General features: G+C 38.2%; 2 protein-coding genes across 2 annotated transcripts; both read left to right on the plus strand.

The window, feature by feature from the left end:
* Nucleotides 1-5,594: 5,594 nt before the first annotated feature.
* LOC306865225 (protein disulfide-isomerase A4-like) lies at nucleotides 5,595-9,374 on the plus strand. Its single transcript, XM_079409702.1, has 10 exons — nucleotides 5,595-5,814; nucleotides 6,034-6,212; nucleotides 6,297-6,502; nucleotides 6,630-6,768; nucleotides 6,885-7,090; nucleotides 7,368-7,526; nucleotides 7,620-7,771; nucleotides 8,005-8,161; nucleotides 8,283-8,516; nucleotides 8,743-9,374. The coding sequence occupies exons 1-10, from the start codon at nucleotides 5,728-5,730 to the stop codon at nucleotides 9,156-9,158; spliced, it is 1,935 nt and encodes a 644-aa protein (XP_079265828.1). The 5' UTR covers nucleotides 5,595-5,727; the 3' UTR covers nucleotides 9,159-9,374.
* Nucleotides 9,375-10,755: 1,381 nt separating this feature from the next.
* Nucleotides 10,756-23,815, plus strand: LOC306864584 (histone-lysine N-methyltransferase EZH2). The gene is made up of 20 exons (XM_079408680.1): nucleotides 10,756-11,118; nucleotides 12,849-12,972; nucleotides 13,159-13,287; nucleotides 13,544-13,663; nucleotides 13,739-13,859; nucleotides 15,263-15,445; nucleotides 15,780-15,882; nucleotides 16,020-16,183; nucleotides 16,279-16,376; nucleotides 16,586-16,823; nucleotides 16,991-17,160; nucleotides 17,360-17,454; nucleotides 17,610-17,650; nucleotides 17,772-17,897; nucleotides 20,866-21,044; nucleotides 21,948-22,043; nucleotides 22,137-22,218; nucleotides 22,299-22,379; nucleotides 22,463-22,547; nucleotides 22,624-23,815. The coding sequence occupies exons 2-20, from the start codon at nucleotides 12,856-12,858 to the stop codon at nucleotides 22,682-22,684; spliced, it is 2,289 nt and encodes a 762-aa protein (XP_079264806.1). The 5' UTR covers nucleotides 10,756-11,118; nucleotides 12,849-12,855; the 3' UTR covers nucleotides 22,685-23,815.
* The last annotated feature ends 55 nt before the right edge of the window (nucleotides 23,816-23,870 follow it).

Below are 23,870 nucleotides of genomic sequence, written 5' to 3' on the forward strand. Positions count from 1 at the left end.
TGTTCTTTTCTCTTGTCTGCTGTGGCTTTGTACTGCATCCAGCAATGGTAAATCATCTTGATCCCGCACACAGACCTGTATATGGTTTCAATTAAATTTCCTGGATCTTAAAATAAAAATAAAAACCTGCTAATTTTATTTCCTCATACAGATACTCCTAACTGCTATCTCAGTGTCTCTGCTGCTTCGAAAGAAGCCAGACTGGTTCCACAGTCTAAGTGTAAAAGAGCCTGTCACTGAATTATTGAGACACAGGAACCAAACATTTAGCAAATTCCAGCAGTCCCATTTTGAAAAGGTAAAATCATTTCTATCACAGTAAGACATCTACATCAGAGAAGTTAAGATTGAACAAAAAAACCTGAAATGACGTTTGCATATATTCTGCATTATGTTGATGTGCAGGCACTCGCTGCCCGTCAGAGAGCCAGGTATCTGCGTCTGGTGCGGCCACCAAATTCAAGAGAGTTGAAGTATGTGAGAGGCCAGATGAAGAAACAGACTCTCCTTTACAAAACTGCAAGGTCTTATTATTTGACCAGCCTCAATTATAATTTTTTTCTTATAACCTTTTACATTCGACTCTCAAAATTAGACTTTTGCTTCAACAGGGATTTGACGTTTCACCTAATCATGCTACTGACAGTTCTGTTCGTGACCTATGGAAAGTCTGACAATGTCTACAAGTGCCATTTGAATCAAGCTATCAAATCTCATTTCACAAAGTAAATACCAGACATTCTCAAATAACTACATTACATGAAATTATATTATTACTACACTTGCTAACAATATTTTCACAGGACTCCGCAAAATTCATTTCACTCCATCAAAAAACACGACGATTGGTGGAACTGGACAACAACCGCTTTTCTTGAGAGATTATACGACAGTGCCATCTGTCATGATAAAAGAGTAGAAAATGAAGTACATTTTTAATGATTTAGTTGACATCTGTTGCTATTTTAAACGATATTTAAGTGGCTTTGCAAAGACTACTGCTTACTATGTGTTGCTTTAACAGACAGGAGATTTCAGCAGTTCTTTTTCTCTTATTGGGAGTCCAGTCATTAGAAAGATCAAGAGCACATATAACTCATCATGCCAGGTAAATCATCAACACTGGGGAAAAAAAAAAAAAAAATCTTGTGAAGACACTTTAAATGTATACACACAACACTTTTGTCAGGCTAATTTTTCTTTTCTCAATGCACAGATCTTGAATTTGTTGGGCAAGAACAATATTAAATGCTCTAATAACCAGTCTGTGGAAAAGAGCCACTCACTTTGTGGGAAACGTGGGTGTTATGAGGGAGAAAGTGTGAGTGTGAACCTTGGAAAAACAAGGTCAGATAAACCGCTGATTAATCTGATTTATCCAATATTATGTATCTTATATTATGTGCAATATAGAAAGAATATGTGTTGCACTTCTAAAAATAGGTCCAAAGCAATCAAGTCAATTAAAAAGCTTCTGGATACTGGCTGGATGACTCCTTTCACCCAGATTGTGATGGTTCAGTTGATCCTGTACAATGGGCCCAGTAACCTCTTCACGGCAGTCACTATACTGGTAGAGCAAACCTTAACAGGAGCTCTGATGCCCTCAGCAAGCATACAGTCCACTAGACTCTACCATTTCCCAGCTGCCCTTGACTACAGTGTTATGACCTGTGAGGTGAGCATCTTATTACAGTCCAGACACATGTATGACAGCACAGTAGCTGAGCTGAAAACATTGAAGGGATAGTTAACCCAAAAATGATGTCATCATTTACTCACCCTCATGTTGTTCCAAACCTGTATGCGTTTCTTTCTTCAAAAGAAGATAATTTGATGAATGTTGGTAACCAAACAGTTGACGTAGCGATTGACTTCCACAGTATTTTTTTCTCCCATACAATAGACGTCAATGTTTGGTTCAAGCATCAAAGATTTTTAATTTATTACATCTATATTTATTTATATTGTAAATATATTTAACTTATTTTTCCTCTATGTCTTTTTACTTCTAGCTTATTTTCCTTTTATTGATCCTGCTTCATATGTATCGGCAAATATATGTTATGACTCAAAGAGAATGGCTTTACTGGAGAAACCTTTGGAGCTGGCTTGAGGTGACATTACACTTTTTCTAGACATACATTTTTACACTGTACTATGTACACTGTAAATTTAATCTGCTTTACTGTATTTGACATTATTTAAATACTTTTTAAATACAGGTGACAGTGTTCATCTGCAGTCTTTTGCGGTTTATCTGCTCTGTGTACATCTTTATGCTAAAAATGGAGGTGATTGATTTCCTGCAGAAGGAGGATTTTGAATTACCTGTTGATCTAAGCCCCATCTTCTTTTGTGAGCAGGTAGGACAAGGAAGTTTACTTCATTATGACATTACCTATATTGGATTTGCTATAATCCCCCATATATAAAAAAAATCCATAACGTGACTCAGATTAACATTTCAGGAGTACAAAAATGGCGCAGCATGTAGTTATATAGCTCAAGTGAACAAATTTGTTCAGACTTCCTGCCTGCTTTCTGAATTTAAAAACATATTTCATTCACAGCTTTCTCAATCTCTCCTTGGCGTTGTGGTTAATTTGCTTCTACTGAAATGCGTGTCCTTCCTACGGCTAAACAAAGCAATGGCAGCAGCTGTATCTACTTGGAAGCTGATCTTCTCCAACCTGCTTTGGTTACTGGTAGCCTATTGATTTACATAACACAATATTTTGAAATCAGCTCATTCTATTAATGTAACCAAAGGCTACTTCCCTTAAATTACTTATCTTTATTTCTATTTAGGCACCTGGTGTTATTGTCGCAATGGCCCTCTCCGGTCTCCGCAACTTGATCTTTCATTCATTCCAATTTACCAGTATCACTAGATCTGCTCATTTGCTCTTCACTCGTTTCTTTTGCATGAGCCACTTTGGTGACATTTACCTCCAATCCCAAGTCCCATCAACAATTTATTTTGGAGCTATATTCTGCACTATGATTCCATTTAATGCTACGGTATGTATTGGAATATCATAATATTGATGATACACAGTGTATATTTGCGGTGCAGTTATATCTCACATATAGATAAAAGTGTAACTTTTATTAATTAAAAAGGTTGACATGATTCTGTTTTGATACCTTTTTCCAGGTAATTGCCACTCTTACCTTTTTTGTGAAACAAACAAAGAAAACAAAAAAAAGAAAACATTTCCTGACTGTCTTTGAGCTGATCTCATATGTCAAAGACAAGGCTTTACTCATTATTGGCAAAGCCAGTCACAAGTCAACTGACCATCATGGCCATGCTAATGTAAGCAGTCTTTAATCATTAAGACAGATTAATTATAGAAATACTCTTGACTGCATCATATCAAGGATACATCTGCTTTTGTTTTCACAGAGGTTTTCCTTAGCAGAGTTTGAGGATCTTATGGATGAACTGTTGTTTCATCTCTGCACTATGTCAGACAGTCTCCACAACACCCTGCCAGCAAAAGAAAATCTATTTGAAACCCAGAGTAATTTCTCTGTGCCGCTTTCTGGGCATGTTTATAGCTCAGACTCAGAGGTGATTGTTTCACTTTTGCACAGAACTCAAATTATTCAAGCTGTATTGTACAAGCACATATTTATGCAACTTATGCAGGTATTTTGTTATATTTATACAGCATAAGTAATATGTCTGAATAATGTGTCAGTATTAATAATGATGTCTGAAGCACCAGCTATAAAAATGAAATAGGTTATTTAATAAAATGTATATTATATTACAGGAATAGTTAACCCAAAATGAGACTTTGATTGAAAATGTACTCACCCTCAAGCCATGCAAGATGTAGTTCAGTTTCTTTCTTCATCAGAACAGATTTGGAGAAATGTAGCATTACATCACTTGCTCACCAATGGATCCTCTGCAGTGAATGGGTGCCGTCAGAATGAGTGTCCAAACATCTGATAAAAACATCACAATAATCCATAAGTAAACCACACTCAAGTCTATCAATTATTGTCTTGTGAAGTGAAAAAATCTATCATTAAAGCATTTTAACTTTAAGCTGTTGCTGCTGGCCAAAATTTCACCAAATCTGTTCAGATGAAGATTAAAAAAAAATCATCTACATCTTGGATGGCCCGAATGTGAGTACATTTTACTATTCCTTAATGGCTATTAATTTTCTTAAATGTTAAAATATATATTTTATATTTAATTGCATTATATATAATTGCAGCAATTGCATATACTTGTTTTGTAATAGAGTGTAATTTTTGATGGACTGGAGAAGAAACACATAGGATGCCTGGATATCAGCAGTGCCTCATATAGTGGAAACACTCACAGGTAGACTTGTTTTCTATCTCAAATTCCAAATACGGTAGAGTTTAGATGCAATATGAATGAATGTCAAAGTCTATCAATGTGCTATTTGTTTCACTTAAAGAACTCCATTTGAACACAGAACGTCTCAGTACTTACAAGCCAGAGGAAGAACGCAGGAGGAGAGTTTTTCAAGAGGGCCGAGGAATTTCAGAAACTTCCTCAAAGATCCAATCAGAGAGTCAGAAGAGACTGGACAGGCCCAAATTTTTTCTTCAAGCAAGCAGACCCATTGTGCACCAGGAATGGAAGGACAAAGTGTACATTAAATCATCAATGCTGCCTGATCCAAGCAGGTTGGCAGATGAGCATAGTTTTGCCATCAAGACACAAATCATGACTCAAAAGTTGAGAGGGCACACTCTTCTAACCTCATCAACTTGCAAAGTGAACACGTGTCATCATACAGCACATGGCAAGCGAGCTGGAGAGTCATATGTGTTTAATACATCTTTCATTGAGGGAATGTACAATTCTGTACAAGGGCAAACAATTATTCCAGGGTTTATTGAACAATGTATGTAATACAAGAAAAAAAGAGCTGTTCGGTTGTACTGTTTCATTCCAGAATAGAATTAGCATTTTCAAGCCATATTCCATCTGGTGTTGCATTAAAAACCTATAACTTTTGATCTGATTACATACCTCAAACGTGATATTTGATTTGCATGAAGTTGTTAAAATACTAAGAGGACATGTCTTAACATGCTTGAAAAACTGGACTGGTTTTTAAATATAGCAATTTCAAAATTCACATTTGGGGTATTATATGCCTTTGTGTGAAAATTTATGAGGGTGGCCCCTTCTGCTATTTTGCAATTAAAAATTAAACATTCCTTTGCCAGAAACCAATTTTTCTTTTTCCTCATTTATTATATTACTTCAACCATGATGTCATAATGCATGTGCGTGTGAATTTCACAACTGAGAACTTCAATAGTAAAAGCAATAACTTGCTCCTAGTTACACTTCCTGAATCTCGTCTTATCTCTTTCACTAATCGTCCAATCAGCTTGCTGCCAACGACAGACCACCCAATTGTGGGTTTCAACGTGCATGAACTGCGGACTTCAGTGGCGATCGATGATTGGCCGAGTCCTTGCTCTACCAGCCAATCAGAGTGTGGCAAGTCAGTCAAGTTCAAGTAAAGGAGTGGAGAAGCGAAGTAAGAAAAAAGCATTTAGAGAAAAATGCGTGGCTTGTGATGAGCTGAACCAAAGCATTCAATGCAAACGTTATTATAACTATCACAGTATTTATTACTTTGATTACCGGTAGCAGTGTATGCGTCTCGGTTTAACCCGTTAAGCTAACTATAGGAGGCGTGAATATTACAGATCATGAAGAAGATAACCCTTCTATTGATTGTACTGCTTGGAGTGACACACTTCATATTGCCAAGCAGATGCCAAGAAGATGCCAAAGATGGTAAGATGTCTATTGCAGGTTGTTGATATCTAACATGCTTGTGCGTTTTGGGATATTCAGACCCGATGCTTGATGCTTGTTGTTTAGGGCAACACTGCATGTTAGACTGTGTTGTGGAGACACAACATTTTTGCTGCACTACAACAAAGACTTATTAATATAAAACAAGTATTAAAAAACAGGAAATGCATTTCACATTTGTTAACCATAACATTTTCGATTCAGCAGAAGATCTTGGAGTGGAAGATGATGATGATGAAGATGACGATGATGATGATGATGATGCAGATGGCACTGAAGTGAAGGAGGAGAATGGGGTGCTGGTCCTGACAGATGAAAACTTTGACACCTTCATAGAGGGCAAAGACACAGTACTGGTGGAGTTCTACGCACCATGGTAAGGTTTCTTTACTCTACATCTGTAGGAGACACGTCATTGACTGTCAGAGATCTTGCTCATGAAAATATTACACTTTTTCAGGTGTGGCCACTGCAAACAGTTCGCTCCCGAGTATGAGAAGATTGCTCAGACGCTAAAGGAGAACGACCCACCGATTCCTGTGGCAAAGGTTGATGCCACTAAGGCTAGTGCTCTGGGCAGTAGATTTGAAGTTTCTGGATATCCCACCATCAAAATACTTAAAAAGGGGGAGCCGGTGGACTATGATGGGGACCGAAGTGAGCGTGGTGAGTGCATTTAAATGATTATTTTTAAGAACTTTAATCAGATTGCTGTGAATTTGAAACAAGTGCTCATCAGTTTCCTTCCTGGTGCATTGTTGATCAAGCATGGTTTTAACTTTCATTTTTTCAGCCATTGTGGAACGGGTTAAAGAAGTTGCCAAACCAGACTGGAAACCTCCTCCGGAGGCCACCTTAGTCTTGACTAAGGATAATTTTGATGATGTGGTGAACAATGCAGACATCATTCTGGTGGAGTTCTATGCACCCTGGTTTGTATATTTAGATTCCTGTGCAGCTTATTTATTAACTCATGATGTAACATCTTTGCATTCTTTCTGAAGCATCAGTATGTATTTATGAGAGTCATGTGTTTTAATTCAAACAGGTGTGGCCACTGTAAGAGACTTGCACCCGAGTATGAGAAGGCTGCTAAAGAGCTCAGCAATCGCACACCTCCTATTCCACTGGCTAAAGTTGATGCCACTGCAGAGAGTGATTTAGCAACGCGGTTTGGTGTTTCTGGTTACCCAACTCTTAAAATCTTCAGAAAGGGCAAGGCTTTCGACTACAATGGACCACGTGAGCAGTTTGGTAGGTCCATCACCCATCGTCTTGGTGACAGATTGATTTGGAGGCATTGGAATTAAGAATTACAATTAGGGCTGCACGATATATCGCATGTGATTTATTTAATGTGCATCTTGTCAGCAAAGCCGGTCCTGTAATCAGCGGTAATTTCCATCACGTGCGTGATTTCACGTGGAGCTGCATTTACCACACTGAGCCATTGCTCCACGTGCGATTATATCGTGCAGCCCTAATTACCCTCTCTTCATTCTTTTTTTGTTTTTGTTTTTTTTTCCTCTAGGTATTGTTGATTACATGTCAGACCAGGCTGGTCCTCCATCGAAGCAGGTGCAGACTCTAAAACAGGTTCAGGAGCTCGTCAGAGATGGCGATGATTCTGTGATTGTAGGTGTTTTCTCCAGTGAAGAAGATGCAGCATATGAGATCTATCAAGAAGCATGTGTGTATTATGCTGTCTGGAAGTCCTTCTCAAATACATTAGATCTGAACTTTTAATTTTTTTTATTTAACAACTTGTTCTCTCTTCCTGCAGGTAATTCTCTAAGAGAAGACTACAAATTTATGCATACGTTCAATAATGAAGTCGCAAAATTCCTCAAGGCTTCACCTGGACAAGCCATCATGCTCCAGCCAGAGAAGTTTAGGTCGAAATATGAGCCAGCATCTCATTCACTAACAATTAAAGTAAGTTCTGATTCTTTATTGTTTGTGTGAGATCTTTGCAAACACTGTTGTTAAGGTGTTGTAACATCAGAGAAATTTCGGCATAATTTTGCGGTCAAAAAAAAGGTCCAATGTCAGTTGTGGTGTATGAAACACTGCTCACATAGTAGTTTAACATAGTTTAGATAACTCTAATTTTTATGACCAAACCTTTAGTCATTTTTCCTGAACGATTTTCCTTGTTTTTCCAAAAGGACTCCACACCTGCTTCAGAAGTTCAAGAATTCTTCAAGAAACACATTCTACCTTTGGTTGGGCACAGAAAGCAGAGCAACGATGCAAAGAGATACACCACACGACCTCTTGTGGTTGTTTATTATGGAGTAGACTTCAGTTTTGATTACAGAGTTGGTATGTGTCTAAGCCGTGGCTGTTGCAGCACTTTGAAAGTCTAAAAGGAATTAAGATAATGCCTGTAGCTCACGATGCAAATGCTTTTGTTCACTACTGACAATTTATCATTTCCACCCAGCCACACAGTTTTGGAGGAGTAAAGTGCTTGAAGTAGCAAAGGACTTCCCAGAGTACACATTTGCTATCGCAGGTGAGGAAGACTATGCTGATGAATTGAAGAGTCTTGGACTCAGTGAAAGCGGGGAGGAGGTGAATGTTGGCATTCTCGGTGAGGGAGGGAAAAAATATGCCATGGAGCCAGAGGAATTTGACTCGGATGTGCTCCGAAGCTTTGTCATGGCCTTCAAAAAAGGTAAGGTTTTGTTATGCGTGTTACGTATTCCGTATGATAATGAACATGATTTCTCTTAATACTTCTTAATCAGAACTGATTATTACAATAAGTTTAAGCCAGTGTGGTAAGAAATGTTCTTCGAAGAATGCAAATGTAAGTCGAACAGCTTTGTATGGGTGTAGAGAGAGCACTACTTATGTCACTACATTAAAATAAGTGACTACATCCTTTTCTTATCTGACAGGTAAGCTGAAACCTATTGTAAAGTCTCAGCCTATTCCCAAGAGCAACAAAGGACCGGTGAAGGTTGTGGTGGGCAAGACTTTTGATGACATTGTGATGGATACAAAGAAAGACGTCCTTATTGAGTTTTATGCACCATGGTGTGGCCACTGTAAAAAGATGGAGCCAGATTATGCAGCTCTCGGAAAGAAATACAAGAATGAGAAGAATCTTGTCATTGCCAAAATGGATGCCACTGCTAATGATGTGCCTCATGACAGTTATAAAGCAGAAGGTTTCCCTACAATCTACTTTGCTCCCAGCAGCAACAAGCAGAACCCAGTCAAATTTGAAGGTGGCAAAAGGGACGTGGAGGAATTAAGCAAATTTGTGGAAAAACATGCCACAAAATTATCACAGAAAAAAGATGAGCTGTAAGAGATTTAGAAAAACCATGAACTTTACATAAATGCAGTTCCCTGAGAATGGAGGTATTCTGGAGGGCTTGGTGACCCTCAGATAAGAGATTGTTTTGATTTGTTTTTGTACTTTTGTTTCTGGGATCAAAACATTCAGTATTTTCATTCCAAACCAAGTGCTGTTTATTAGGTTTATTTCTCCAAAGTCTTTTAAATAAAAAAAGAAAAACACAAATGGAATGGTTGTCATAAATAAGTTCCTGTTTACTTCATCTCAACAGGTTAAGTCTGACGTTATACATCAGTTTCAGGTCCAAACTCTCCTTCAGAACCCCAAAACAAACAAAACAGTTATCGTGGTGTGCTGTAGTACTATTAAAACAACAATCATGACCTTTATCTCATCTTAGTTGGCCAGATAGTTATTCATACTTTAAGAATTGTTAAAATATTGGTGTCCGGGACACCGTGAGCCTGGAGACTGTAGTGCACATTGTGAGTTTTTAAAAGCTTAGCTTAAAGGTGTCCTGTAAATTAATAATGCTCATAAACTAATTTGTATTCTCACTTGAAATGGAGTAGAGATTTGGACCCTGAATCAGCATGTCAGGACTGAACAGGCAGCTTGGTTTAAAATCAAATCACATTATTTTAAATTGGCTTTAAATCAAACCTTTATTACAATTTTTTTTAATGTATTGCAATTTTTCAAAGAAAACTTGAGAAATCTGAATAGTGTTTATGCTTCACTGAATGTTCCATTTGTTCACGATTCGGATTGAATCTGTCCGAGCCAATAACCAAACGGAGAACTAATAATGAGCCTAAAATCGATAACGTGATCCGATGATTTCAAAAATGAGGCTAAGAGTAGGCTACATTGTTAGTACACGTTTAATTTAACAGTAAAACGTGCAGGAAATACGTGACGGTTTTATCAATAGATTTATAGCGTTTTTATTTGAACGCTGACTTTTAAAGCAGCAATATGTGACTATTTATGGCTTTTTGGGACGTTTTAGATAAAACTGCCATGCAATGAGGTCGGGGACGTGATGACGTAGGAGTCTCTGAATCATTTTTCGAACTCTTCGAAAGAACCGACTCGCGGAAATGATTCGGATCGTACGGGTGGGACTTGATGAACCGAGTGACCCAAGTCCAAACAGTCCACAGGAAGTCCCTCAGTTCAATGCGAAAATACAATGACATGTTGACTGTATCGACTTACTGGCCGTGTGGAACCGTTTTCTCCCAGTAATTACCACAACTGCAGCATGTTTTCCTTCTGTCTGTCCTAAAAGAAAGTAACAAGAGCTTAAACATTTGCATTATACTGTATCGCTAACACATTAACAACTGCTGCTCTTCGCTGACATAATTCACGGCAATGATAGAAACCCAAACACTACTGCGCGCCGGTTTTACAGTTTAAAAAAATTGTATTCGTTCAAAATAAAGAACAAAGAGAACTTCTTCTCATGTCCCCCACTGCAGTCACGCATCCGATTCGCTCAGTCACCGATAGGATCTATCCAATCAAAAATCGGAACATTGAGCAGCTCGAATATGGCTTGTTCTGATTGGCTGATCTGTTTGGCGCTCGTTGATTCTGCAGTGCGCGAGGTGGGCGGCGAATTCTGAGTATAAACGACAGACTGAGCGGGTTTGAATACTTCCAGAAACGGAAATATTACAAATTTACATACATTTCAAATTTATTTCAATTCGCTTACAGTCCGCCGCAGTTAGGAGAGCGAAAGACGTCTGGCCAAACAGATATTTGTAGAACTAAAGACGAATTAAGCGCCTGTCTTTTGTTTATCGAGGCTCGCCGGTAACGCGGACGCGCGGAGGTGAAAGGACCCTCTACCGCGAGCTAGCCGAGTTAGCTAGCTCACTTAACCGATCATCTTCACTTAGGGACGGCACTGACAGAAAAGTCGTTTGTTTGGATGTGGACAGGTCTCTTCCTTCAGGTAGGCACTAGAAGAAGACCCTAAAGAGACAGTTGTCTGAGTGTTTTAGTGAAACCACATTTAATACCTTTTCTGATTAAGACAGCCCAGCTAACGTTAGCAATTTGGCGACTAACTTTAAATTGATACACTGTAAAGACAGCAGTCATGTTAGATTATAGACCGTTTACTAGTCATATTGTTCATGTTCTACCCTACTGTTAAACCATAACGAAGTTTAAAGGATAATTAAACAAAAAATAAATAAATCTGTCATTTATAAACCCTCATGCTGCTTCAAACCTCTATGACTGACTTGTTCCGTGAAAGGAAACAAAGGGGATGAAAGACGTGATAGTCTCAGTCACCATTCATTTTCATCGTATTAGAAAAAGATGCATTGGAAGTGAATAGTGACTGGCATTCTGCTTAACATCTCCTTATGTGCCAGAAGAAAAAAGTCTGGTTTAGAGAACCGTGAGATTGAGTAGTTAAATGTTGACAGTTTTCATTTTTTGTTGAATCTTTTTAGCATCTCGGTTGTCAGCCTGTTATTAGTTCTTCAGTATTTATTTCTTAATTGTCGTTACAAGACTGATTTCGTGAAGTTGTGCGAGTAAACGTGTTATAAGGTTTTGTTTCAGTTTTCAGTTAGACGCAGTTAATGTGTGTGTTAGTCCAGCAGGGGCGCCAATGAGCTCGTACACCTGTTACATCTACTCCAGGGGTAACCAATCCCAGATTTGGGAATAAAAATTTTCTTAATGTAGTTGCAGAACTTTACATTTGGGTTATATAACGTTTATTCGTGGACCAAAGGGGAAATTAATTGTCTTCTGCCTTAATTGTTCAGTTTTCTCATGTTACTACATTTAGTTTGAGTATGTGAGTTTGTGTTGTTGCTGAGATGACTGGGAGAACTTGTAGGAGGGGAAACCTGTGAACTTACAAGTGACACTTTGTCACTGTCTCGCACTGTCTCAGCTGCTCACTTACATATTCAGCCTAAGTAGTCGCAGCATGTTAGATAATCTCTATAGCAATTGAGTTGGCTTTTACACTAGTGTTTCCCAGAGGAAAGTATTGTTGCTCTTTCATAGCTCAGAAGACTTAAAGGGGCTCTCAGGAATTTTTCAGTTAAGTTTGTATAATGAAGAGAATTAAATTAGGAGTCACTAATAATACTGCTATTATGATGGCGCAGTGGATAAGACACATGCCTTTGGTGTGAGAGACCCGGGTTCGAATCCACTGTGAGACACCAATGTGTCCCTGAGCAAGACACTAGTTGCTCCAGAGGCGTGCGACCTCTGACATATATAGCAATTGTAAGTCGCTTTGGATAAACGCGTCAGCTAAATGAATAAATGTAAATGGAAGAATTTTATGATAAATCTTCGTTTGAAATCTGCACTGAAAAACAAGACTAAAACACTCTGGAAGAATCACTTTTTTTGCAGGGAGTCAGTTTAATCAGTAGGTGCAGTAAAAGGTACTTCCATGTTCTTTAGTTGGTCTGAAAAAGTCTCAAGTTTACCTTCATAAAACCTGCAGAAACCCTATAAATAGACCTTACATGTAATTACTTTTAAGCCATCTGGCAAGATAATTATTCAGTCTCTTAATGCATCGGAAAACTGTTTATGATTTAACTGGTATACATGTTTGGAAAAACAAAACTGCTTAACCTCCATGTTGTATCTTTCTGTAGTCTATAATGAAATCTAAAGCCATATATTGTATGTGTATAGGGAAGCCATGGGATTGACCGGGAGGAAATCAGAGAAGGGTCCTGTTTGCTGGAGGCGGAGAGTGAAGTCTGAGTACATGCGACTGCGGCAGCTCAAACGTTTCAGGAGGGCAGACGAGGTCAAGGTGATCCAAGGGCTAATACAGCAGACCTTAAGGCTTTTAGGTCTCACGTGATATGGACAGTGCAAATGCACTGTTGTTATGTATAACACTGTTTCCACAAATGATAAAAAGAGTCATGAGAACAACCATATTGCCTGCCTGTCTATAGGAAGGTCTCACATTGAAATGTTTTTTCTTAATGTACAGAGCATGTTCAGCTCCAACAGACAGAAGATATTGGAGCGTACAGACATATTGAATCAGGAATGGAAACTGAGACGGATACAGCCTGTTCATATAATGACACCTGTGAGCTCCTTGCGAGGGACTAGAGAGGTTAGAACAAATCCCCTAATTCAGATTCTCCTAAAGTGCATGTTTAATGCCATCCTTGCTTTTGTAATTTTCCTCAATTGAATTGATTATTTTTATCGCTATCTCATTTCTGTTTGCTTTTTTTGTAAATGTGTATTAGTGTTTTATTATTAAATGCAGTGTTTTTGGTGCTTATGGCGTTTAGAGTAAATGCTCATTATCCTGTAAATATCTTAGTATAGAGACTTATATCTGACACGACTGAAATATTTTGCAGTGCACTGTTGACAGTGGCTTTTCTGAGTTCTCCAGACAAGTCATTCCTCTCAAAACACTGAATGCTGTGGCCTCCGTGCCTGTCATGTACTCTTGGTCTCCACTCCAGCAAAACTTCATGGTAAAACCAAATTTCTTATATATATTTGCAAAAGTAAAAAAAAAAACACACTTTTAATCTTGTGTTCTGTTTTAGGTTGAAGATGAGACCGTATTGCACAACATCCCTTACATGGGTGATGAAATCCTTGATCAAGATGGCACCTTCATTGAAGAGCTTATTAAAAATTATGATGGAAAAGTTCATGGAGATAGAGGTCAGGAATTAATTTTTTCTCTGATTTATAAGATTTGATCTAGTTGGTAGGGCAGGGTATGGAGTTTGAACTCCATCTCCAACACCGACTGAATTGCCTCGATACTATTGAGTATCGAGAAACATCTCATCGTTTGGTACCAAATTTCGAAAATCTCGTCAACGTCAGTGAGCCAATAAGCCTGCAGCACCAGGTGCGTTCAAATAGAAGCAGTGCGGCGCAGATCGATCGGGGTTTGACATCTGCGAGAGCAATTCGAAAGCGTACAGAGCAGTCTGCTCTCTTGGTCCTGCGCAGAGCTGCTTCAAGTCGAACACACCTACTAGTTTACACCAGTTACACAGATGTGGCTCACACATGAGGCTGTTGCGTGAAAGCATTCCAGCAACCTTAGATGTAAGACTACATTTAAACTGGTGTGTTTTTGTTTTAAAATGAGAACGATCCTTGTCATACTGGCGTTTCCACTGTGTTTCAAGTCGGCTTTTCACTATCTCTGATAAACGACAAGCGACAGACCGGAAGTCATTCATTTCCAATGGAGAGTAGTGTGGGAGCTGTGTGGAGTTCCGATCATATGCAGATATCCGTTCACGACCGAAAGCGCGTGTTACGTGACCATTCATGCACACTGTAGCATCATGCTACAAAAGACAATAAATAAGATTTATATTCCGCTTTTACTCAAAACTCACTTTAAACTAGGGATGTAACGATTCACTCAACTCACGATTCGATTCACAATTTTGATTTCAGGATTCGATTCACAATTTTTTTTTTAACAAAATCAGATTTAAGACAAATTATAAATTAAATGTGTCCTTTTATTATTGCTTGGACAAAATGCTGCACATTTATGAAATAAAAAATATAACACTATAATATACTAATATAGCACTTGCATATTATTGCTCTTTTGTTGTTTTTGATTGCTTCTATTGGCCTCATTTGTAAGTCGCTTTGGATAAAAGTGTCTGCCAAATAACAAAATTTAAATAATGTAAATAACAAAATTAAATTGAAATTTTAAAGGGATAGTTCACCCAAAAATGAAAATTTGATGTTTATCTGCTTACCCCCAGGGCATCCAAGAAGTAGGTGACTTTGTTTCTTCAGTAGAACACAAACGAAGATTTTTAACTGAAACCGTTGCAGTCTGTCAGTCATAAGAAATACAAATTGGGAGACTATTTAAAATGCATTCTTTTTCATAGTCTACTGAATATAAGAGCACATAGGCTTGGTATTACAAATAATGACAGTTTCCTTTTTGGGTGAAATATCCCTTTAAGAATTGATTCACATTTAAGCTAACATATCCACAGCTGCAAAAATCCCTATAGACTGCAGGTTCTCTTGAAAAGGGTATTCATTTATTTTCCTGTGTTTTGTTTTGTGTGTAGAGTGTGGCTTCATAAATGATGAGATCTTTGTGGAGCTAGTGAACGCACTCAATCAGTACAGTGACAATGAGGAAGATGACGATGAAGAGGAGGATCAGCATGATTGCAAGTTTGAGAAGATGGACCTCTGTGATGGAAAAGATGACGCTGAAGACTCTCACAAGGACCAGCTGAATTCTGAGAGTAAGAGAAATTAAATGATTTTTAGTGTAAACTACGTAAAAACACATCTAGCTTTGATAAAGATTGTGAGCAGTTAAAATATATTACTTTTTATTTTTTAACAAGTTTCAAAGCTTTACAGCAGTGTGCATCAACAGTGTTACATATGTCAGTACTGCAGTCTTTATATGTTTTTTGGGACATCAGATGTTTTTCTTGTCCAGTGCAATAGGTTTTTTTTTTTCACATGTCCTTTAGTGTTGCCAATAGACAGGAATTCTATTACATGCTGCATGTGTTTTAGTCTCTTATTTTGTCTTATACAGTTTCTGTGCTTTCTTATTGTATGTAACAGGTCACAACAATGACGGATCAAAGAAGTTTCCCTCTGATAAAATCTTTGAAGCCATTTCTTCCATGTTTCCTGATAAAGGTTCAACTGAAGAACTCAAAGAAAAGTATGTTAGAAAACAACTCCTCTGAATAAGAACTTTCAATGGTTCTGATAAACTTATTTTGGAAAATAATGTGAAGCTTCCATTTGCGTTGAAATTTTATGGGTGGTGATCATGTTTTGGGAAATGTCTTTTTGCAGATATAAAGAACTCACTGAGCAGCAGCTTCCAGGGGCTCTTCCTCCTGAATGCACCCCCAACATAGATGGACCAAATGCTAAATCAGTGCAAAGAGAGCAGAGTCTGCACTCCTTTCATACACTCTTCTGCAGGCGCTGCTTCAAATACGACTGTTTCCTTCACCGTAAGCAATTATTCCTCAAAATGCTGTCCTTTAACAATAAAAATCGACCATTTAAGATTGCATTTCTATAAATGCATTCCTCTTTTGATTTACAGCTTTCCATGCAACTCCAAACACATACAAGCGTAAGAATATGGAGAATCTTGTGGACAGCAAACCGTGTGGCATTTATTGCTACATGTATATGATTCAGGCAAGTGCATTTCTCCACTCCTTCTAAAATGAAAGATATTGTTAAGCCTGAAGGCTTGATATGTTTGTGTGGGTTGAGATGGCACAAAACTGCAAGTGCAGTCATGATTTCTGTGTGAAAGTGTTTGCATCACAGGGTTTACACATTTGAAGTGCTGCTTAATTCTGACTTTCAGTCTATGATTAACCCTGGCCTATGTATCTCTTCAGGATGGCATGGTTAGGGAATACCCAGCAGGTGTGGTTTCTGAGCGTGCCAAGACCCCTTCTAAGCGCACAGTGGGCAGACGCAGAGGAAGACTCCCGAACAGCAACAGCAGACCCGGCACCCCAACAGTTAACAATGAGACTAAAGACACAGACAGCGACCGAGAGGGAGGGGCAGATGGAACTGACTGTAACGATAAAGATGACGACGACAAAAAGGATGAGACCACCAGCTCCTCAGGTAGAGATTGAGGGTCTATGAAAATATATCATATCAGTGTAATATTTGATTGGCTGCTGTCAACTATGAAAATCATATTAATAAAAAGTCATATAGTAATGTCACAGTTTTCCTGCTGTTTTAGATTTTATTTCCATTTAATAATTATTATTATTTTTTTTGTACAGAGGCAAACTCCCGCTGTCAGACTCCAGTGAAGCTGAAGTTGAGCTCAGAGCCTCCTGAGAATGTGGACTGGAGCGGCGCTGAGGCCTCTCTCTTCAGAGTGCTCATCGGCACTTACTATGACAACTTCTGTGCTATCGCCAGACTCATCGGCACAAAGACCTGCAGACAGGTACACACACCTGAGGAGATGTGTTTATGCAATCCCATTACATATTGCAGTGTTCATTAATACGGTTTAATGCTAGACAACAATGCATAACTGATGTGGAATTATTTTTGAGGATCTGGTGGCAAGTTACCACAAATGGCAATTAAACAGTGAAATGAATTCATGTTTTAGGAGTTTTTCCTGTTTTGGGCATTGGCAGGTTTATGAATTCAGGGTAAAAGAATCTAGCATCATTGCACGTGCACCTGCGGTGGATGAAAACACTCCTCAAAGGAAGAAGAAGAGGAAACATAGGTGTGTGTTAAAAGTTATATTTTTAAGAGTCTGACTACCTTTAATTTTTTGTCGCTTTCAGTGATATAATCATATTAAATTAAAGTAATCAAACTATTATAATTGGTGCATTTCAATCACATAATACCCTGTTGTGCTTTCTTGGGTTCTTCTAGATTGTGGGCCACTCATTGTCGGAAAATTCAACTAAAGAAAGGTTTGTGTCTTTCAAGTTAGATTCTAGCTCGTACTTTTAGATGGCAATATATTTCACTATTGTGAAAGTTGAGTAAAATGCAATTATAAATGTTCATTATATGTGAAATTTCTGCTTTCAGATGGCTCCTCCAATCATGTGTACAATTACCAGCCATGTGACCACCCGCGCCAGCCGTGTGACAGTTCTTGCCCTTGTGTCACTGCCCAAAACTTCTGTGAGAAGTTCTGCCAGTGTAGCTCGGAATGTGAGTGTATATTAGGGATGTCAATTTTCGATCATTCCCATGATCGATCGTCATTTAAATTAACGATCGATTAATCGTTAACCTTAATACTGCAAAATGCGTCTATTGCAGTGGCGTATAGAAACCGGCATTACAAGATGTGCAAATGCCACTCAAAACGCCAGCTTCCTCACCCAAATGAAAGGGCTTTTTAGTCTAAATAAGAGGCTAGTAGCAGGATTGTAAAATGAATAGATGTGATTGATCATTTGATAAAATGAAGAGAGCGTGCTGTAGTTACGTTTGGGATCATTTTACTTTGCTGGCGGTTTCATATCCTGTCACTGAGACCGAATGCGCATTTTAAAATGGTTTTATGGTGCTCTTTGTTGTATTTTAAAACAGTTACAATGTTTGTAGTTGACATTGCCATTTAAAATAAAATGATCCCAAACCAGACTATGGTGTGTGGGGTTCTGCCGCACGGTCAGTGAACCGCTTCCACCGGCGGTGCTACAGCAAAACATACTGTTGCTCACATGAAAAATATTAGTGAGTATTATGACAAGCGAGAGACAAAGCTTAGTTTATAAGAGAAATATTTGGCAAGCAGGCAATGTTACATCGTGACCAGTGATCATGCTTTTGGATTCATGCTGTTCGAGCCTATACACTGCTTTGTGTTCTGTTTTTGCGGATTGGTCATGAACTTCCATGAATTTAATAATATTGTTTCTTTCACTGTTTCACCTGCTAATTTTCTTTTCCCAAATCCTCACTGTCTCACCTGCTAATTTCACAGGTTTAATTTATTGTCGTTCATTTTTTAATCCTCGTTTTCACATCTCTTACTGTGGTAAACATTGTTCTCTCATTTTAGCTAAATCGTGGGTTATCTAGGAAAGCAATTAAGGAAACATAGACCATGGCCACAAATTAACAAGTCACAGTATTGTTAAGTAGGAATTATATTTAAAATTCATATATATATATATATATATATATATATATATATATATATATATATATATATATATATATATATATATATATATATATATATATTTGATCCCGTGATGATTTTGTATGTTTGCCCACTGACAAAGAAATTATCAGTCTATAATTTTAATGGTAGGTTTATTTGAACAGTGAGAGACAGAATAACAACAAAAAAATCCAGAAAAACGCATTTCAAAAGTTTTAAATTGATTTGGATTTTAATGAGTCAAATAAGTATTTGATTCCCTATCAATCAGCAAGATTTCTGGCTCCCAGGTGTCTTTTATACAGGTAAAGAGCCGAGATTAGGAGCACTCTCTTAAAGGGAGTTCTCCTAATCTCAGTTTGTTACCTGTATAAAAGGCAACCTGTCCACAGAAGCAATCAATTAACCAGATTCCAAACTCTCCACCATGGCCAAGACCAAAGAGCTGTCCAAGGATGTCAGGGACAAGATTGTAGATCTACACAAGGCTGGAATAGGCTACAAGACCATCGCCAAACAGCTTGGTGAGAAGGTGACAACAGTTAGTGCGATTATTTGCAAATGGAAGAAACATGCTGACTATGACCCCAAGAACACCATTTCCACCGTCAAACATGGAGGTGGAAACATGCTTTGGGGGTGTTTTTCTGCTAAGGGAACAGGACAACTACACCGCATCAAAGGGGCGATGGACTGGGCCATGTACCGCCAGGGCATTGAAGCCAGCAAGGGCATTGAAGCTGAGTCGTGGATGGGTGTTCCAGCATGCCAATGACCCAAAACACTCTGCCAAGGCAACAAAGGAGTGGCTGAAAAAGAAGCACATTAAGGTCCTGGAGTGGCCTAGCCAGTCTCCAGACCTTCTACCCATAGAAAATCTGTGGAGGGAGCTGAAGGTTCGAGTTGCCAGACATCAGCTTCGAAGCCTTAATGACTTGGAGAGGATCTACAAAGAGGATTGGGACAAAATCCCTCCTGAGATGTGTGCAAACCTGGTGGCCAACTACAAGAAACGTCTGACCTCTGTGATTGCCAACAAGGGTTTTGCCACAAAATACTAAGTCATGTTTTGCGAAGGGGTCAAATACTTCTTTCACTCATTAAAATGCAAATCAAATTATAACTTTTTTGAAAAGTTGATTGATTTGATTTTTTTGTTGTTATTCAGTCTCTCACTGTTCAAATAAACCTACCATTAAATTATAGACTGATCATTTCTTTGTCAGTGGGCAAACGTACAAAATCAGCAGGGGATCAAATCATTTTTTCCCCCACTGTGTGTATGGGCTCTGTCCTGCTCATGTACCACAGCGCATAGCTCGTTATGAAACAGTTTTCTTGGAAAACAAGACTTATTAAATTTCTATTGCTTTCCATGTTGAAGGACTTTGCATTGTTTCCATTTTAATGTACTTTTAAAGTCAGATCAATTTGTACATTAGTGAATTATTTTCGCAAAAGATCCAGCCGTCACAGCCACTGGCATGTGTTTTGCGCATGAGCAGCACGCACTCCAAAATTAAATTGCTTAATCGACCAATGATAGCTTTAATTGATTGCATCTCTTGTTGACAATTGATCGATTGCCGATAAATCGTTGACATCCCTAGTGTATATAGAGAGACACACATAGACCAACTCCAATCGGGCAGCTCAGGCATGCAAAATCAATGTGACACCCAGTTTACACCAAAACAGTTAAATAATCTGAGGATTCTTGAAAAGAGGAAGATGGCGTAATCGCTTCTTATTCCCTAAACGCAATGGCAATAAAAAGCATTTCATTTTGACCTACACTGTATTTTATATTAGTTATTTTTGTAGAAGAGTTTTTCTTGCATTTAATATTTGGCACTGAATGTAGTTAATATGTAACTTTTATAACCAAGGTGAAGTTATTGCATTCATGTGAAGTGTTTTCTTTTATAACGGCCGTGATTGATTTGAAATGGTCAGGTCTGGATGCAGGAGTTGTTTTTGAACTGGACATTTCTATCTGTACAGGTCAGAACCGGTTTCCAGGCTGCCGCTGTAAAGCTCAGTGTAACACCAAGCAGTGTCCCTGTTACCTGGCCGTACGAGAGTGTGACCCTGACCTGTGCCTCACCTGTGGGGCGGCTGAACACTGGGATAGTAAAAATGTCTCCTGCAAGAACTGTAGCATTCAGAGAGGGGCAAAGAAGGTGCATTTTAATCTGACACACATCAGTATGAAGATTAGGGTTGGGTATCCGATTCTGCTTATTGATTCCTAGTTGAATATTGATATGAATTTTAAACATGAAATTTTTAAAGACAAGTTATCAGTCAGTAATAAGATAGGAAGGAACAAACAAATCAATTAGCAATAGCATAAATACAACTGAACAAATTTCAGGTACAGAAATTGAAATCAAAAGTTTAAAAACACTAGTTTTCTTTATATTGTATTCTTTTATATGATTTTTTTATTTCTTAATATTATATACATTAATTGTCATTAAAGTTACGAACGATATTCAGTCAAGATCAGTGAATGATTTTCTTATTCTTTGACATTAATGCACATGTTTATTAGGCTACTGTCTCTTTAACACCGAATGCACGTGGGCGGATCTAAAAATACTTTAATGTGCATTTTCTTTCACATCTGTTTAGGTTCACTTAAGACAAAAACAGCTGTGTTTATGATCATATACCGATGTATTTTTGTGCATATTGGTTGGTAAATGTGGAAGAGAAGCACTTTTAGGCTCGAAACAAATCTTCAGTGGAAATGCACGGAACGGTTCGAGAACGGACGCAGGCCGGGAACCCGCATTGGGAATGCGGTTTTCTGTGCTCGCGCTTCGGATGTGTACGCTGCACGTAAACGGTGCTCACGTTCTTTCCCTTCCTGCGCATTAATTGTTTAAAATCACATTAAAATGTGAATGCAGGAATCGTTAAGTGGAATCGAAATGTGTGTGTCTTATCGAGTACCCGGTTCTAGGAATTTGGAACCGGTTCTCGATACCCAACCCTAATGAAAATACATGTTTTCCTCGTATATAAAAAAAATATTAATAGTCTTGGTTATTTATGCCATTTCTCCTTTTTCTTTTAAGCACTTGCTACTGGCTCCGTCAGATGTGGCCGGATGGGGAATTTTCATCAAAGAGCCTGTTCAGAAAAATGAATTCATCTCCGAGTACTGTGGTGAGGTGAGATGTAAAAAAAAAAAAAGAACACGTCAAGACTTCATAAAACCGTGATGATACCTTTTTATGTGACGTGTTTCTATTTTTACCTGCTAGATCATCTCCCAGGATGAGGCAGACCGCAGAGGCAAGGTGTATGACAAATACATGTGCAGCTTCCTGTTCAATCTGAACAACGGTAACTAACCTATTTCTCGCAAACGTTCGCTGTTCACATGTCCCCTCACTGGCTGACAACCTCCCACCTTTCACCCACAGATTTTGTTGTTGATGCAACTAGGAAAGGAAACAAGATCAGGTTTGCCAACCACTCTGTGAACCCCAACTGCTATGCAAAGGGTAAGTCACTCAGAATCTTGTGTACTGAAAGGATCTTGTGTGTAAAATGTGATTTCATGGTTTCTTCCTGTCTGTTCTCACAGTGATGATGGTTAATGGGGATCACAGGATTGGCATATTTGCTAAGAGAGCCATACAGACCGGAGAGGAACTGTTCTTTGATTACAGGTAAAAAAAAAAGTGTTTTCTTTCTTTGAGAGGTGTTTTTGAATCATCTAACCTGATGTTTACGCATTTCTTTTAGATACAGTCAAGCTGACGCTCTGAAATACGTAGGTATTGAACGTGAAATGGAAGTTCCATAAAACCATCTACCTCCTTCAACAAATGCCTTACTCTTCAGGAATACTCTCTCCACATGCATTTCCAATACCGTTTAGATACAGTTTTATAGGACAAGGGCATCTATTTGAAAAGTGTTTAATGGTGATATTTTGAAGACGTCTTTTTTTTTTTTTACTCGACCAACAGGCTTACTCTGGGATACACTTTCTGATAGTAACTTGAACATTCTGTCATGTTTACAGTTGAGGTTTTAGTACAGATCCATTTTATAATGGGCCATTGTTTTGTATCTGGATTGTAGTGTTTTTTGGTTTAAATTATTTTGACAGTTTCCTCCTATACTTTGGACCAAATTTCACATTTAAACCGGCTGTAAGTTTGTAATTCAAAAACATATATCAAGCAGTCCCAACCGTTTTAACATTTGTTCTTTGTGGAAACCAAAGCCACCGTCACTGCATGCTAATCGCTCCAGAACCATGTTGCAGAGGTATTAAATGCATTTTCCGGTGCCAATGCACAGTTGCTGTACAAACAAAACAACTTGGTGATTTATGTAGGGAGGGTAGACTCAGTATCATATTATTGCGGTGCCTTGACATGTTTAAAGAACACTGAATAGTTTCTTGAATTAGATTTCCTAAACTGTTGAATGGTGTACTCCTATTATTGTATGCATGAACAAAGGTTTCAAATGGAGTGGAATCAGGTAACTCTTCATTCCTCACTGTACATTGTTTTGTAATGTTTATCCAGACAGTTGCAGCTATGAACTTTAGACGTCACTAAATGTAGAGATTGGATTAAGGTGCTGTTTTTGTCCCTGGTTACGTGAAAAAACTTAACTTTTTTCTGAACGTGGGATACTGTAAAATCAAAGCAATAATACCAGGCTTGACTCCAGAAGTCCCTATTTATTTTATGCATGTAAACAAGTTTATAATTTATTGATGGCTATCATTTGCTGGGATTTGTCTTGTGAATATTAGTGAGATACTTCGGAGCATGATTCATTTTTTGCTTAATTCATATTTCTCCTCTGAACCTCTTGTTTCTACCCTTTCTTTCCTGAGGGTTTTTGACCACTCCATCTCCATGCCTCTGATTACAAGGTGCTGTTCAATTGTTTACAGGGACTTGTTAAACGTGATAAAAAAAATAAATATTGAAAATAATTGTCTGCTGTACTGTTTAAGCTAGAAATTC

This window comes from Barbus barbus (genome assembly GCF_936440315.1).
Source record: "Barbus barbus genome assembly, chromosome: 46".
In the NCBI taxonomy this organism is placed as follows: domain Eukaryota; kingdom Metazoa; phylum Chordata; class Actinopteri; order Cypriniformes; family Cyprinidae; genus Barbus; species Barbus barbus.

Bases quoted from the DNA above. Each gene is read 5' to 3' on its own strand.
- LOC306865225 (XM_079409702.1), top strand. From the start codon at position 5,728: ATGAAGAAGATAACCCTTCTATTGATTGTACTGCTTGGAGTGACACAC. The intron at 5,815-6,033 runs GGTAAGATGTCT...CATAACATTTTC, and splicing joins GCCAAGAAGATGCCAAAGAT to GATTCAGCAGAAGATCTTGG. The intron at 6,213-6,296 runs GTAAGGTTTCTT...ACACTTTTTCAG, and splicing joins GTGGAGTTCTACGCACCATG to GTGTGGCCACTGCAAACAGT.
- LOC306864584 (XM_079408680.1), top strand. From the start codon at position 12,856: ATGGGATTGACCGGGAGGAAATCAGAGAAGGGTCCTGTTTGCTGGAGG. The intron at 13,860-15,262 runs GTCAGGAATTAA...TTTTGTGTGTAG, and splicing joins AAAAGTTCATGGAGATAGAG to AGTGTGGCTTCATAAATGAT. The intron at 17,651-17,771 runs GTTTGTGTCTTT...TTCTGCTTTCAG, and splicing joins GAAAATTCAACTAAAGAAAG to ATGGCTCCTCCAATCATGTG.